At 48.8% G+C, this 16,104-nt stretch overlaps 1 protein-coding gene across 5 annotated transcripts in view; it reads left to right on the forward strand.

Moving 5' to 3' along the window:
- The window catches only part of DLG3 (discs large MAGUK scaffold protein 3), a 332,677-nt gene that overhangs the window by 128,395 nt on the left and 188,178 nt on the right, over window positions 1-16,104 (forward strand). Inside the window, exon 1 of one of the 5 annotated variants that reach the window (XM_073556137.1) lies at window positions 1,745-2,663. The exons of 2 other annotated variants lie outside the window; for them this stretch is intronic. In XM_073556137.1, coding sequence (XP_073412238.1) covers window positions 2,334-2,663 — 330 coding nt within the window. In that variant the 5' untranslated portion in view covers window positions 1,745-2,333. Of the gene's footprint in view, window positions 1-1,744; window positions 2,664-5,696; window positions 5,783-16,104 lie in introns of those variants that run through there. 2 more of the 5 variants (XM_073556136.1, XM_073556138.1) reach the window with 2 other exon arrangements.

Genomic DNA, 16,104 nt, shown 5'->3' on the forward strand with positions numbered 1-16,104 from the left:
CGGTATTAAAGGAGCCGCAGCGGGAGCAAGCGAGAGAGGAAGCACCGGGGAAGCCAGCACCGGGGAAGCCGGTATATACGGAGGAGAGAGAGGCAGCACCGGAGAAGCCGGTAAAGGAGCCGCAGCGGGAGCAAGCGAGAGAGGAAGCACCGGGGAAGCCAGCACCGGGGAAGCCGGTATATACGGAGGAGAGAGAGGCAGCACCGGGGAAGCCGGTAAAGGAGCCGCAGAAGGAGCAAGCGAGAGAGGCAGCACCAGGGAAGCTGGTATGTACGGAGGGGGGGAGAGAGAGCGCGCGCTGCGCCGAGCACTTTTAGGGTTAAAGCTCATAGTGCCTGCGCATGCGCTGTTGAAAAAGCCAGTCCGGCGCTGCAAAAAAACGTTGCAGCCAACGTTTTTAGCTGACGCTGGACGGCGCAGGTTTGCCGTTTCCGGCAAAAACCGGAGGCGCCGTATGTCCATCCGGCACGATGCGGCGATCATTACATTCTATGTGCCAAAACCAGATCCAATTCCGAATCCGGTTTTCACACTTTTCGCAGCATCGTGCCGGATTAAAAAAAACCGGATATGTGAAAGAGGCCTAATGTATACGCAGTACACGTGTTACTCGCGGATTTCTCCCGCCTGCGATTAGTAAGTGTTAAATAGGGTGTGATCTGTAATGTAAGTCGGCACAGGGATGAGACGGCTGGAGGTATGAAATCCGCACCATGGTTTCTTTTTTGGGCACATTTTTTTTCTGCAGTGTGTCAATGAGAGTTTGAAACCTGAAAAACCCATTTAGTTATATCGCTGTAGATTTCCAATGTTGGATCCGACTACAAACCTGCAGCTTGTGAACTGGGCCTTCATAGTTCTGATTCAGAAGAGATAACAGAAGACATAGGCTGTGTGCACACGTAAGCGTTTTTTTGAGTTTTTTTAAGCGTTTTTACCAGCAAAAAACACTTTAAAAAACGCTTACAAGAAGCTTCCCTTTCATTTGAATGAATTCTGCACTTTTTGTGCATATTAGTGCGTTTTTTCCATGAAAAAAACGCATCGCGGTAAAAAACACAGCATGCTCATTAATTTCGCGGAAAAATCCGCATTTCCAACTATATTCTATGAGCCCAGAAAAAAAACGCACAAAAATCGCGCAAAAAAAACCATGCGTTTTCTGGGAAGGAGTCCGTTTTTTTGTCAGGAATTTCCTGCATACGTGGGTACATAGCCTCAAGTGAGGCCAGGTTTTCTTATAACGTAATAATAAATGAAGTCAGTCACGTAACCCAATACCCCCTGCCGTGTATGACCTGTGGCCCTCCATGCAGGGCAATGTGTGTAATGCTGGCAGTGCCCAGTAATCGGCCCCCTTCCATACAGAGGCGTTATTACAGTGCAGCTGTGACGTCAGCACTGTGTATGGTGACGCTTGTCATCCCCAACATGAGGTAATAAGAACGCTTCAGTGGGTGGGTGGCAATTCTCTGCTCCGATTTTGTAGCCTTGAATAAAATGTCGGTGGTCCTCCCCTCACCACGCTCCCCCTCCCCTCCCCTGTGCAATCCGTCCGCTGCAGCTCCCGGTCTCCGTTAACGTTTGTAGATTAACTCCCTAGCTGCCGAGGCGCTGCGTGCTTGGAATCCCCGCGCTGTGCGCTGCAAGCCTCCTTCTGGCGTGTGAGGGGTTACAGCCGGTGGTGCTGATGCTGCTGCTGGTTCCTGATTGGCTGCATCCAGGAGCTGCTGCATCCAGAGGCAGAGAAGCGGCGGCTCCATCAGGGACCAGCAGCAGCACAGCCTCCTCTGCACACCGTCCGGGAGCACCCAGCCGTAGGCATCCACACCCGACATTGGGCCCGTCACTGCTGACAGGGAGAAAGGGGAAGGAAGACGCCATCTTGTCGGACGGCTCTTGGAGGGACTGCATTTTATTTAACCCCCTCCTCATAGCAGACCCCCACATCCAGTTGGTGGAGGAGAGCCCTGCAGGATTTATGCTCAGGAAATCGGGATTTTATTGTTAATAAGAGCAGATTTTCATCATTTTCCCGGTGATTGGATTTTTTTCTGCTGTTTGCCACATCCAACCACTGGTCACATGCCATCTGCCTTTCTAGTGGTCATTTTGCCTATGTTTTGATGTTTTTGGGGCATTGTGTGTCCAATCCCAGGGTAAATATTCCGCACTGCCGCGATCTGCCCCTTTTCTACTGGAATATATTGCGATCGTCGCCTGGAGACGTGGCCCTGTGAGCTGCTGCCATCGTCACCCAGCCTTACTCTGGGGGTGTCTCGGGTGCTGGGGGTCTGTGATTGCGCCTCTTCAGCTTGGAGTCGGAGCTTAGGATGCACAAACATCATCACTGCTGCAAGTGCCCAGAGTGTTACGAGGCATCTCGCCTGTCTGCCCTGCGCAGGATGGAGCCCCCGACATATGGCGAGTGGCAGCATGAGCAGTATGGGGGCGGCTATGGGGGCTACAGCTCTCAGACCCTGCCATCGCAACCTGCGGTCACCCCCACAGCTCGGGGAAAAGCAAAGCTTGTGCCAGCCACACGTGAAAACCTCACCCCAACACTGAAAGGGCCCCCCAAAAGTGCCACCCCAAAAATGAATGGCAACAGTCCCAACTGGTGGCCAGAGTGTACGTGCAACAATCGTGACTGGTATGAGCAGGTGAGTGATGTGTCTGTATGTGGCTTACCTCGCTTCCCCTCTCAAGCCCTAAGCTTGGGAAGGCCTGATCACCCCGATCGATAACATATAAGTGATATGCACCCCAAATAATGGTGATCACAGATCTGCGTCTACAGGTATATTATATATATACATACATATATATATATATATACATACACACACATACATACAAACATACACATGCATATATATATACACATACACACACATACATACATACATATATATATATACATACACACACATACATACATACACACATATATATATACATACACACATACAATAGATTGTATTAATATGTACAATTGTTTGACCATATGTATTAACTCAGTTACAGACCTATCATGTAACCCACAGCACTATATATATATAATCTGTATATAATTTTCTTCCCTCAAAACATGTGGGGTACAAAAAATTACTCATCTAGAAGGATAAAAGGTGCCTTTCTGCGCACACAATGATGCATTTCATGTAGGCTGTGCTTGCTTGTATGGCTGCCATGTCACATTATATAACATGTATGGTGCTACTAGACGGAATAACGCAGGCCTGGGTGTGGGTGTATGGAATGGTGCCGTTTTTATCCAATGTGTATAATATAAGATTCTCTTACCCTTGTTTTTCCTTTGATTATGTAATCCTATTTTGGATATTTATTTTTTTTGCCTCCAAAATGGCCCATGTATATATGTATTCTTCCCATACGTGAAGCTTGCACACTGTGTGGGTGGATGCACATATGCGTTTCCTCAGGGCTCTGAACAGTCTATTCTGCAGGTGGGAGAGAAAGAATATGGATATATCAATCACTATAACATTGGGGGGCCGGTATCTGTAGGGGGGCAAAATTGTACTTACTGGTTATAAGGTTACAGCTGTAGTTATCAATCCAATTAGAAATGGACTGTGCTCTTTTATGGCATATCTGCTACAGGAAACAGTGCAGGTATCAGACAATATGGCCAGTATTCCCAATGAATGATGCAGGGTAAAGGACTGAATATATGAGCAGAAATTATTTGTAATATTTGAATAACTTGCTTCATCGAGAGACATAGTGAATGGAAATGTGCCCACCGTAAAGCAGCTCTCCCTCTCAGACCCCCACCATACATATGTGAGACGCCTGTCCAATGTGCCAGACTGCACTAACAAGAGAACTCCTCAACAGGTGCCCCCCTTTACCTCAGGTTGTTTGCCAGTAGCGGCAGAGCCACTGCCCACCATCCCACCCATGCCTCATCCTGTGTCACCTCAGTGCATCGTTCCTTTCACCTCCAGCAATATTCTTTATGGCTACTGAAGCCCCCTATAGAAATTCACATCTTTGCCATCTTTTTTTTTTGTCTGTACCATTTACTTTCTATTTCTCTTCGCAGTATGAAATCAACGCGAATGAATATCCACATATATATTTGTATGCATGCATTTCTGTCTACATACGTCCATTCATGGAGGTAGCCAAGGATGGGGGAGTTTATGTTTTCCTGCATTACAGTCATAGTCTGTTCAGAAAATGGACGGAGTCATCCCAGTGCTGTAAAATGGAGGCTGGAAGGAAGAAACACTAATGCAAGAAAAGACATTTCTACGTTTGTCGTCTACGTCTTTTCGTCACATATAGGCACAGCTTGCTTATTGCTTTTTTTTAATAATAATCCAAACCTATATTTTGTACATTTTAATGGTGTTTGGCCAAGTACTGTATAAAGCAATGCTGATAGCACTGGGAGGATAAGCATCTGTGTTGTAGGAGAGGGAACAAGAATAATGCAGATTTTCACATTTTCATGTTTAGCAGGCGGATGGTAAAATAGCAGCTGATTGTTACAATGTCGAGCAGGGTTTTTTTAGTGCCATAAAACCACAAAAATAAAGTAAATTCATAGTTGACCCTTGTCTAACAGGTAACACTGGAGAAATTAGACAATGTGTGTAAATATATGTATATATATATATATTATACATACACACACGTGTATAATAAATATATATTTTTATATGCTTGTTATATATACATACATATATATTTATAGATATATATGTAGTGTCTGATGCTTTATACACATATATGTATATATATGTGTGTTTAAATACACATACGCATATATCTATATATGATATTCATGTGTGTGTATAATGTAACCTCTTTTCGACATACATATATAAAGCATACACACGTATATATATACGTATATATATATATATATATTATATACATACATACATATGTGCTATAGTATATATACTGTATGCTGGAAAAAGTTTAAGGATACACACATGAATATGAGCATATATACACATACATATGTACATTATATATACAGTATACATACACACATACACATACACAGTCCTAAAATCATAGAATCATAGAATCGTAGAGTTGGAAGGGACCTCCTGGGTCATCTGGTCCAACCCCCTGCTCAAAGCAGGATTCGCTAAATCATCCCAGACAGATGTCTGTCCAGCCTCTGTTTGAAGACTTCCATTGAAGGAGAACTCACCACTTCTCGTGGCAGCTTGTTCCACTCATTGATCACTCTAACTGTCAAAAAGTTTTTTCTAATATCTAATCTGTGTCTCCTCCCATTCAGTTTCATCCCATTGCTTCTAGTCTTTCCTTGTGCAAGTGAAAATAAAGATGATCCTTCCACAACGTGACAGCCCTTGAGTCATACCCATACACACATATGCATGTATAAGTGTGTGTGTGTATGTATGTGTGTATAATATAACTATATATATATACCCATTTATTCAGACTGTGTGCATAGTGGCCCTGTACACTTGTAAGATGCCTGACAGCTGGTGACTCCCCTGAGGCAGATTACTGGCAGTGTAAGAGTTAATTCTCTTGGGGAGGGAGGATGGAGTCGGAATTCAGTTACCATGGAAACCTCCTCCTCCTGCTCAGATCACCATGTACCAGAATCTGCACACTCCCACCCCTCCGCCATGGCTCCCTCACTCCCTCGCTTCCCTTTTCCTTCTCTCTCTTGCTCCTCTGTGTATGGTCCCCAGCACTGACGATGGCGGAGTACGGATGGCTACACAGAGACGTGGGACCCTCTAGATCGCAGCGCCAGGTCCTGTATTCCGTCGCTGGTTTGCATGTCTTGACAGTGTAGCTTCATCCCACCAGGACCACCACTACAGGTGTAGCAGAGGCGAGGTCGTTGTTCTGCACAGCTCAGCACATCAGTAGGACGATGGACGTGTGCTGTGCACATAAATGTGCCACACGGTCCACGAATAATGCCGTAGGTAGCTCTGTGAATGTGTAGCGCTGGATATTCCTCCATTACAGTCAGGTTTGATAATGCTGCAGCTCCTGTGTGTGAAGAAATGGCCACACGTATGACGTCGTTAGCTGGGAAGTAGGAGCGCAGCAGGTCGTGTAGGAGGCTGTTAGACCACCATGATTCCCTCTAGCTGCTAAAGAAATAATGGAGGAACATTGGGTGAAGTTTAGAAGAACATACTGTATGGGCTTGTGTCTGAAGGCAGAGTGGGCAAGTGCTAGCCATACTCCTCCTAGAGCTGTCGGCTCATTTCTCCGACCCCGTATGCATGAGCGCGCTGCGTGGCAGGTGGGCAGTGTGCCACTGACAGACCCCTCTGATGGGGGCTTAGCTCCAGTGGGAAGGAAAGGATTGGGCACAGTAAAATCCAACATGCCCAAACCTCCTCTTCTTGACATCTGCCTTTAGTAGGAAATTGGGACGCTCGCATACCCAGGTGATGTTTGTCTGGCCCCCACTAAATCCCTGATATTTATCTACTATGGTGGACAACTTTTAAGGCTCATTCACGCAACCGTATTTTTGACCTGATTACTGTCAGTGAAAAAAAAACGGACCTCGCTCAGGCCAGTGTTCTTCATTGGGGCAGTGCAGATGAACCATTTTTTTCACTGACTGAATCTACATGTGAAAAAAAAAAAATCACAGCGGGCACAAGTTTCTTCCATATTTCGGATGAGACTCACTCAAGTCTAGGGATGCCCAGCTCCCCCCAAAAAAGAAAAAAAAATCGGATGTCTTGCGAAGCCACAGTATAACATCCGATTTTTACCTATACATTGCTGTTCTGTAAAATGGGAAACTGTAAATGGTCTTTTAAAATATTGGTAACTACACTGCCGAGTGAAAAACGGACAGCACACGGGTAACAAGGGAGAAAAAAAAATTGTCCCACTTTTCTGGATGAAATATCTGAATGATTTTTTTAGACACTCGTGTGAACCTACCTTTACTTGTAGTGTTATTCCCATCTCCGTGGATGGATACGGTTGGATAGTGCTGATTTGCAATCATTTTTGCAATTTAATGTTTAGTCATGTTACCAACCATTTTTGAGCTATTAACACTTTTGTTTCGAGCTTGTTGCCTTGGAGCCCGACCACCGCTACGGCAAAGCTCGTATGCGCTGAACTGAAGCTGGCATGGATTTGGAGATGACGGTGCACTCCAGCAATTCTGTCAACCCCAAAGCAGTGCTCACCAGGTCAATAGATCAATAGATAAGAGTTTGAAAGCACTGTGCATATCTGGCCACCCCTGCTTGACAGCAGGGGTCAACGGTCTCCTAGGCAATAAGCTGTATAGAATAGAAAAGTATTAATATCTCAAGAATAGCTAAACAATTTTATAAACAGTAAATAGCAGAAGTGCTTGTTTTTCTAAACACTATCCAACAATAGCCATATATGAAGATGGGAATGACCCTTTAAAAGTATTACTGAGGGTTAAGGAGGCAATACTCCTGACTAAAGGCAGTTACTTAAAGGGAAATGCACTCAATATGCATTAACCAGTATTGTTCAGATCCAACTATTTAAAGGGGTTGTCCAACCTTAGGCTACAAATTTCCAACCACTCTATGTGACAGTAGACTTGTGAATCCTCACATTTCATGCACTGAGCGCTGCGAGGATCCTCCGGTGTCGGGAGCGGGCGGTCATGTGACCGCAAGTATGTGATTTGCATACTCCCGGACGCATTCTGGCTAAGCGTGTCCTGCCTCGCTCAATCCACTTGCATTGAACGAAGCTGCGCACGTCTAGTCGGCATGTGTCCAATACTTGGTCATGTACCAGCTGCCCAAAGCGCTGGCAATGGAGAATCCTTGCAGTGAACAGTGCTCGCAATGTGAGGATTCACAAGTCTGCAGTCACATAAAGTAACTACAGACTTGTACCCCAAGGCCGGACACCCCCTTTGCTGTAAAGATTTCCACCCAAAATAGATATTATTAAACTAGATGTTAAAACTAGTTAATTAACGTGTGCCTCCAATTACACAGGAAATGCTAACAATGTGGTAGTGTGCACAATAATCTCAATACAAAGGATTTTGGGAAACGATCAATCCTGCACTGTAATCATTTTTCTGCGCAACTGCAGGGACGCTTTAAAGTATGTTTCTTTGGTTATGTATAGAGATGCTGACATTTTTGTCGGGTTTGTTGACATCATCTGGCAAAGCCTTATTGGTTACATTTCTCAATGACTGATGGTAAAGTGTCACTTTCATAGTTTCTTCCACATTCTGACTAGCAACTTTTTCTGCTTCACTAATAATATAATAATAAATTTTATTTCTATAGCGCTGACATATTCCGCAACACTTTACATTTCATAGGGGATGTAATGCTAGGGGGGACCTAAGTTAGAGAGTGGACCCTCTGGATCGCGGATCCGGAGCCCCAGGGTCGAGCACACCAGGTGAAGACCGACCCCTATACAGGGATCGTTTGGGGCAGGACCACAGAGGACGGAGGCGCGACAGCCGGAACCAAGAGGGACGGCTCCACGGACAGAAGGAGGGGGAAGGCAATGGTACGTGGAAGGAGCAGGGACCAGAGGAACAGGACAGAACCAATACGGAAGGCAGGCACGTGGGAAGACCTAGGCGGGCAGAAGGCGGAGGAAGGCACCGGGGATGGAGGACAGTGCGCAGGCAGGCTGGGAGGAAGGAAGCAGGAGACAGGGAGAATCAGGCGGAACGCGGATTAGCTACAGTAGAACTGTAGAGGCCAGAAGGTGCAGGAAAACTACACGATCATCAGGCGTCCTCCTAACTGCGAGGACGCCTGAAGTACAGCAAGCCCAGGATGTGCGTCACCCAAACCCGCCCTTCGGCGCCGCCCATCGCAGGGGAGACCAAGCCCGCCTCTCAGCACCGCCCACTATGGGAGAGAGGGAAGACGGCGGCGAGCGCGAACCAGGGGGCGGGAAGCAGGAGCCGACGTGAAGAGGAATTGACGGCGGGCGCGTGGCCGGGCGGGAGCGCGCAGGTGAGGGGATGCCGCAGCGGCCGCCGCAGGAAAAGGGGCATCGGCGGGCATAACCGCCGATGTCACAGTACCCCTCCCCTTACGGCGTCCCTTTGCGAGATTGGCCAAAAACTTTTTTAGAATGCGAGGGGCGTTGATATTTTCCCGAGGCTCCCAGGACCTCTCCTCGGGACCAAAACCCACCCAATCGATAAGAAAAAGGGTCTTACCCCGGGCTTTTTTCATAGCCAAGATGTCCTTGACCTCGAAGACGTTATCAGAGATGGCAGGAGAAGGAGGGACGATGGAAACCGGTTGGAACCGATTCAGGACTACGGGTTTCAGGAGCGAGACATGGAAAGCGTTGGGCACCCGGAGCGAAGCAGGCAACCACAGTTTGTAAGCCACGGCATTAATACGTCCAATCACCTCAAACGGTCCAATGTACCGAGGACTCAGCTTGTAAGAGGGAACTCCCAGACGGATATGTCGAGTTGAAAGCCAGACCTTGTCACCAGGATGGTACGGGGGTACGTCCTTCCGTCTCTTGTCTGCATGCTTCTTGATTCGGTCGTTGGCACTTTTGAGCGCATCCCTGGTCTCTCTCCAAATCTGCGAGAATTCTTTAGCAAGAGAATCGGCTGCGGGTACCTTGGTAGAGGTAGAAAAAGGCAACGGAATACTTGGGTTTTGACCGGTTACCACAAAAAAAGGTGACCTGGTGGTAGATTCACTGGGATGATTATTGTGCGAGAATTCAGCCCAAGGTAAAAGCGCAACCCAGTCGTCTTGATGAGCGTTGGTGAAGTGACGTAGGAAGGTGGTTAACCCCTGATTAATTCGCTCCACTTGCCCGTTGGTCTGAGGATGATATGCGGAGGAAAAGTCGAGAGATGTACCCATAAGCCGGCAGAGTGCCCTCCAGAAGCGGGAGGTGAACTGGACCCCCCGATCCGACAGAATCCGCTGAGGAAGACCATGCAGCCTGAAGACCTGGTGGATGAAGATCTCAGCCAACTTCGGAGCGGACGGTAGTCCCGATAAGGGAATAAAATGGGCCATCTTAGAAAAGCGATCTGCCACGACTAAGATGGTGGTACATCCGGCCGAGCGGGGCAAATCGGTCACAAAGTCCATGGCGATCTGTTGCCAGGGGGCTTCAGGAACTGGCAAAGGGTGAAGAAGACCGGCGGGCAAAGTCCTAGCCACCTTATTCTGGGCACAGATTGTGCAAGAGGCCACGTAGTCCATCACATCCTGGCGAAGCGTGGGCCACCAATAATACCGGGAAAGCAGGAGGAGAGTCTTCTTGGTCCCAACGTGTCCAGCAATTTTGGAGGAATGTCCCCAGCACAACACCTCTATACGTTTGCCTGGAGGGACGAAGGTCTTACCGGGCGGAGGGGTAGCAAAATTCACAGGAGCCACGGTGATCATCCTGGAAGGCTCGATGATACAGGATGGGATTTCGTCCCTCTCTGAAGACTGCAACGACCTGGAAAGGGCATCGGCCTTGATGTTCCTATTGCCCGGTCGGAAGTGAAGTTGGAAGTCAAAGCGGGAAAAAAACAGGGCCCACCTGGCTTGCCGGGCATTGAGCCTTTGGGCGGATTGCAGATAGGCCAGGTTTTTGTGGTCTGTGAGGATGGTAAAGGGATGTACAGCTCCTTCGAGTAAATACCGCCATTCAGTCAAGGCCATCTTAATGGCCAGTAATTCACGGTCTCCAATGGAGTAGTTGCACTCCGCCGGTGAAAAGACTTTAGAGAAAAAACCGCATGGAACCAGCCGTCCGGACGAAGCCTGCTGGGACAAGACCGCCCCCGCTCCAGTGGAGGAGGCATCCACTTCCAGGACAAAGGGTCTGCTGGCCACGGGCCGATGCAAAATGGGTGCTGAGGCAAAAGAACGTTTCAGAGTTTGGAAAGCTTTCTCCGCTTCAGGGGACCAGCTGTTGGGCTTCGTTCCTTTACGGGTCAGGTCCGTGATGGGTTTGGTAACCGTGGAAAAGTGAGGCACAAACTGACGGTAATAGTTTGCGAACCCAAGAAACCGCTGGATGGCCTTAATCCCCACAGGACGAGGCCACTTGAGTACCGCACCGAGTTTTTCGGGATCCATGCTTAGACCGGAGTCGGAGACGACATATCCCAAGAAGGGTAGTGACGACTGCTCAAAAAGGCATTTCTCGATCTTGGCGTAGAGTTGGTTCTCTCGGAGACGATGCAAGACCAAGCGTACACTCCTGCGATGAGAAGGCAGATCGGGGGAGAAAACGAGGATGTCGTCCAGGTAGATGACAACACAAGAATAGAGTAGATCCCGGAATACCTCATTGATAAATTCTTGGAACACAGCGGGGGCATTGCAAAGGCCGAATGGCATGACTAGATATTCATAATGCCCGTCACGAGTATTGAAGGCCGTCTTCCACTCGTCCCCAGCACGGATTCGGACCAAATTGTAGGCTCCCCGCAGGTCTAACTTCGTGAAGATCCGGGCTCCTCTCAACCGGTCAAAAAGCTCCGGAATCAACGGAAGAGGGTAACGATTCTTGATGGTGATTTTGTTCAGGCCCCGGTAATCAATGCAAGGCCGCAGTGATCCATCTTTCTTCCGGACGAAGAAAAAACCTGCGCCTGCAGGAGAGGAGGACTTTCGGATAAACCCCTTGGAGAGATTTTCGTGGATATATTCCGTCATGGCAGTGGTCTCGGCTGGAGAGAGAGGGTATGTTCTACCTCTGGGGGGAACCGCTCCAGGAATCAGGTCGATGGGGCAGTCATAAGGCCGGTGCGGTGGCAGGGAATCCGCCTCTTTTTTGCAGAAAACATCAGCATAGGCGTGATATGGCACAGGAAGGCCAGGGAGGTCTGTAGGCTTGCGCTGAGGCTGGGGACGGACCAGGGTACGTAAACAGCTTGCATGGCAGGCGTGCCCCCAGCGCAGGATCTCTCCGGAACGCCAGTCGATAACAGGCTCATGCCGCCTGAGCCAAGGTAGCCCCAAAAGAATGGCGTGGGACAACTGAGGCAGGACATAAAAGGCAATCCTTTCTGAGTGGAGAGCGCCAATTTGCAGGCTTACTTCGGTGGTTACCGTGGTGATGAGCCCAGGAAGAGGTTTGCCGTCAACGGAGGTGATTGCTCGAGGATTACTTAAGACGGCCACGGGAATCTGGAGTCTGTCAACCTCCTCCTGGTGGATGAAGTTGCCTGCCGCGCCCGAGTCCACATACGCCTCCACAGAGCTACGCCCCCGACCTGAAATAAGTAGAGCTGAAACGGTAAGTGGAAGAGAGGGGGTAGAATCACCTAGGGGGCCCTCTCCTACCTGGCCTAGGCGGATGCGTTTCCCGGTCTCTCAGGACAAGTGCGTATGAAGTGATTGGCACCTCCACAATAGAGACAGAGTCCCTTGGTCATTCTCTCCCTACGCCGTTGTTCAGACAGCTTGATGCGATCAACTTGCATGGGCTCCGGGGCGGTGTTACTAGGGGGGGCAACAGTGCGCGGAATAGGAGCTTGGTATAACCTAAAGGACCTCCTCTCCCTAGCCGACTCTCGGGCGCGCTCCTGAAAACGCAGGTCAATGCGAGTAGCCAAGGAGATGAGATCCTCCAGGGTGGTAGGGAGGTCACGCCCGGCCAACTCGTCTTTGATTTTACCAGAAAGTCCTCTCCAAAACGCACCAACCAGGGCTTCATTATTCCACCCCAGCTCCGAGGACAAGGTCCGAAAACAGATGGCGTATTGCCCTACCGTAAGGGACCCCTGGCTGAGGTTAAAAAGGGCCTCAGTGGAGGAAGCAAGGCGTCCAGGTTCATCAAAAACCTTACGAAATGTCTCCAAAAAACACTGGATGTTGGTCACCACCGGGTCATCCCTCTCCCATAATGGATTCACCCAAGCCAACGCCTCCCCTTCAAGGTGGGAGATTATAAAGGCCACTTTAGCACGGTCCGTAGGGTACTGTTGGGGCGAAAGGTCAAAGTGCAACCTGCACTGATTTAAAAATCCCCTACACAATTTTGGGTCCCCACAGTACCTGGGCGGTTTACCGAGACGGGGGGGGGGAGAAGAGACGGTGTCCCGGGCTAGGGTGGAAGCGGCCGTAGAGGACTGCAAAGAAAGCAGCCTATCATCCACCGAGGCCATATACCCCAAAATGTGAGACTGAGCATCGCGCTGTTGTGCGAGCTCCTGCTGGAGACTGACTAAGAGGGGTGCGTGTGCTGGGTCTGCAGTCTGAAGAGCGGAGAGCCGGGTGTCCATGGACTTCATGAATGACATGATACGGTTCTGATTTTCTCTGAGGAAGAGCAGTTCCTTTTGAGTGGCAGCCGCGGCACCGGCGGGGTCCATGGCCTGATGATACTGTAATGCTAGGGGGGACCTAAGTTAGAGAGTGGACCCTCTGGATCGCGGATCCGGAGCCCCAGGGTCGAGCACACCAGGTGAAGACCGACCCCTATACAGGGATCGTTTGGGGCAGGACCACAGAGGACGGAGGCGCGACAGCCGGAACCAAGAGGGACGGCTCCACGGACAGAAGGAGGGGGAAGGCAATGGTACGTGGAAGGAGCAGGGACCAGAGGAACAGGACAGAACCAATACGGAAGGCAGGCACGTGGGAAGACCTAGGCGGGCAGAAGGCGGAGGAAGGCACCGGGGATGGAGGACAGTGCGCAGGCAGGCTGGGAGGAAGGAAGCAGGAGACAGGGAGAATCAGGCGGAACGCGGATTAGCTACAGTAGAACTGTAGAGGCCAGAAGGTGCAGGAAAACTACACGATCATCAGGCGTCCTCCTAACTGCGAGGACGCCTGAAGTACAGCAAGCCCAGGATGTGCGTCACCCAAACCCGCCCTTCGGCGCCGCCCATCGCAGGGGAGACCAAGCCCGCCTCTCAGGGGATTTGTACAGACAATAGACATTACAGCATACCAATAATCACATAGATTATAACAAATACCAAGAGGAATGCCAATGAGGAAAGAGGTAGACACGAAAGGTGGGAAGGTGGATGGTAACAATTGCCCTGATTGTTTGGACCAGCCATTATGTTAAGTGTGTAACAGTACAGACACAGAGGGATAATGGATGCATAAAGCATGTGGGAACATGATGCGGGGAGCCTGGTTATGGTAAAACTTTTGACTGTGCCACCCAGGGATAGATTAGGTTAATGTGTTGAGGCGATAGGCCAGTCTGAATAAATGCGTTTTCAGGGCACGCTTAAAATTATGGGGATTGGGGACTAATCGTATTGACCTGGGAAGTGCATTCCAAAGAATTGGCGCAGCAGGTGTAAAGTCTTGGAGACGGGAATGGGAGGTTCTGATTATTGAGGATGCTAACCTTAGGTCATCAGCAGAATGGAGGACGCCGGTAGGGTGGTATACTGAAACAAGGTATAGATGTAGGGTGGTGTTGAGCCATGGAGGGCTTTGTGGGTGAGGATAATAAGTTATAATAAGGATAATAAGTTTATACTGAATTCTGGAGTGGATGGGTAGCCAGTGTAATGACTGGCACAAGGTAGAGGCATCGGTGTAACGATTGGTGAGGAATATGATCCTGGCTGCAGCATTCAAGACAGATTGGAGAGGGGAGAGTTTGGTAAGAGGGAGACCGATTAGAAGAGAGTTACAATAGTCGAGATGAGAATGAATAAGAGAAACAGTAAGAGTTTTTGCGGAGTAAAAAGTAAGAAAAGGTCGAATTCTAGAGATGTTTTTGAGGTGCAGATGACAAGAGCGAGCCAGTGATCGAATGTGGGGGGCAAAGGAAAGCTCGGAGTCAAGTATGACCCAAAGACAGCGGGCATGTTGCTGGGGACTAATAATGGAACCACACACGGAAATGGCAATGTCGGATATAGGTACATTAGTAGCGGGAGGAAACACAAGGAGTTCAGTCTTTGACAGGTTCTGTTTCAGATATAGTGAGGAAATGATGTTAGACACAGCGTTTAGACAATCGCCGGTGTTTTCTAGAAAGGCTGGCGTGATGTCAGGAGAAGAAGCATAAAATTGGGTGTCGTCAGCATAGAGATGGTACTGGAAACCAAATCTACTGATTGTTTGTCCAATAGGGGCAGTGTACAAAGAGAAGAGGAGGGGTCCTAGGACTTATCCTTGAGGAACCCCAACAGTAAGGGGAAGGTGAGAGGAGGAGGAAACGGCAAAAGATACAGCAAAGGAGCGGTCAGAGAGATAGGAGGAGAACCAGGAGAGAATGGTGTCCTTGAGGCCAATGGAACGGAGCATAGTGAGGAGGAGCTGATGATCCACAGTGTCGAATGCTGCAGAGAGATCCAAGAGAATTAGCATGGAGCAATGACCATTTGATTTAGCTGTTAGTAGATCATTAGAGACTTTAGTGAGGGCAGTTTCAGTAGAGTGTAAAGAGCGGAAACCGTATTGGAGAGGGTCGAGAAGAGAGTTATCAAAGAGATAGCGGATAAGACGGGAGTGGACCAAGTGTTCCAGGAGTTTAGAGATGAAGGGAAGATTAGAGACAGGTCTATAGTTAGCGCCACAGTTTTGGTCGAGGGGTGATTTTTTAAGTAGTGGATGTATGATGGCATGCTTAAATGAGGAGGGAAAGATACCAGAAGAGAGGTTAAATATTTTAGTTAGATGAGGGGTGACAGCAGGGGAAAGGGACTGGAGGAGATGTGATGGAAATGGGTCACTGGTGCAAGTGGTTGGGCGAGAAGATGCAAGGAGACTGCTTACTTCTTCTTCTGTGACTGGTTCAAAATCAGAGAGTGAGCTAGATGCAGTGGGGGAGGGAGGACAGTGCATGGTATGAGGTGATTGGGAGATAATTTCCTGTCGGATCTGGTCAATTTTTTCTTTGAAGTAATTGGCCAGATCGTCAGCTCGGAGCTCCGTGGTTGGGGCCTGTACTCTTGGGTTGAGTAGAGAATGAAAAGGGTCAAAGAGACGTTTAGGGTTATTGGACAGTGAGGTGATGAGAGTGTTGAAAAAGTTTGTTTGGAGAGGTGAAGGGCAGTATTGTATGTTCTAAGCATAAACTTATAATGGATGAAATCTTCGTGTAGATTGGATTTTCTCCACAGACGTTCGGCGCACCTGGAGCACCGCTGCAGGAAACGTGTTTGCA

Source organism: Dendrobates tinctorius, unplaced genomic scaffold (genome assembly GCF_039654945.1).
Source record: "Dendrobates tinctorius isolate UK_male_01 unplaced genomic scaffold, ASM3965494v1 ptg000231l, whole genome shotgun sequence".
NCBI classification, from domain to species: domain Eukaryota; kingdom Metazoa; phylum Chordata; class Amphibia; order Anura; family Dendrobatidae; genus Dendrobates; species Dendrobates tinctorius.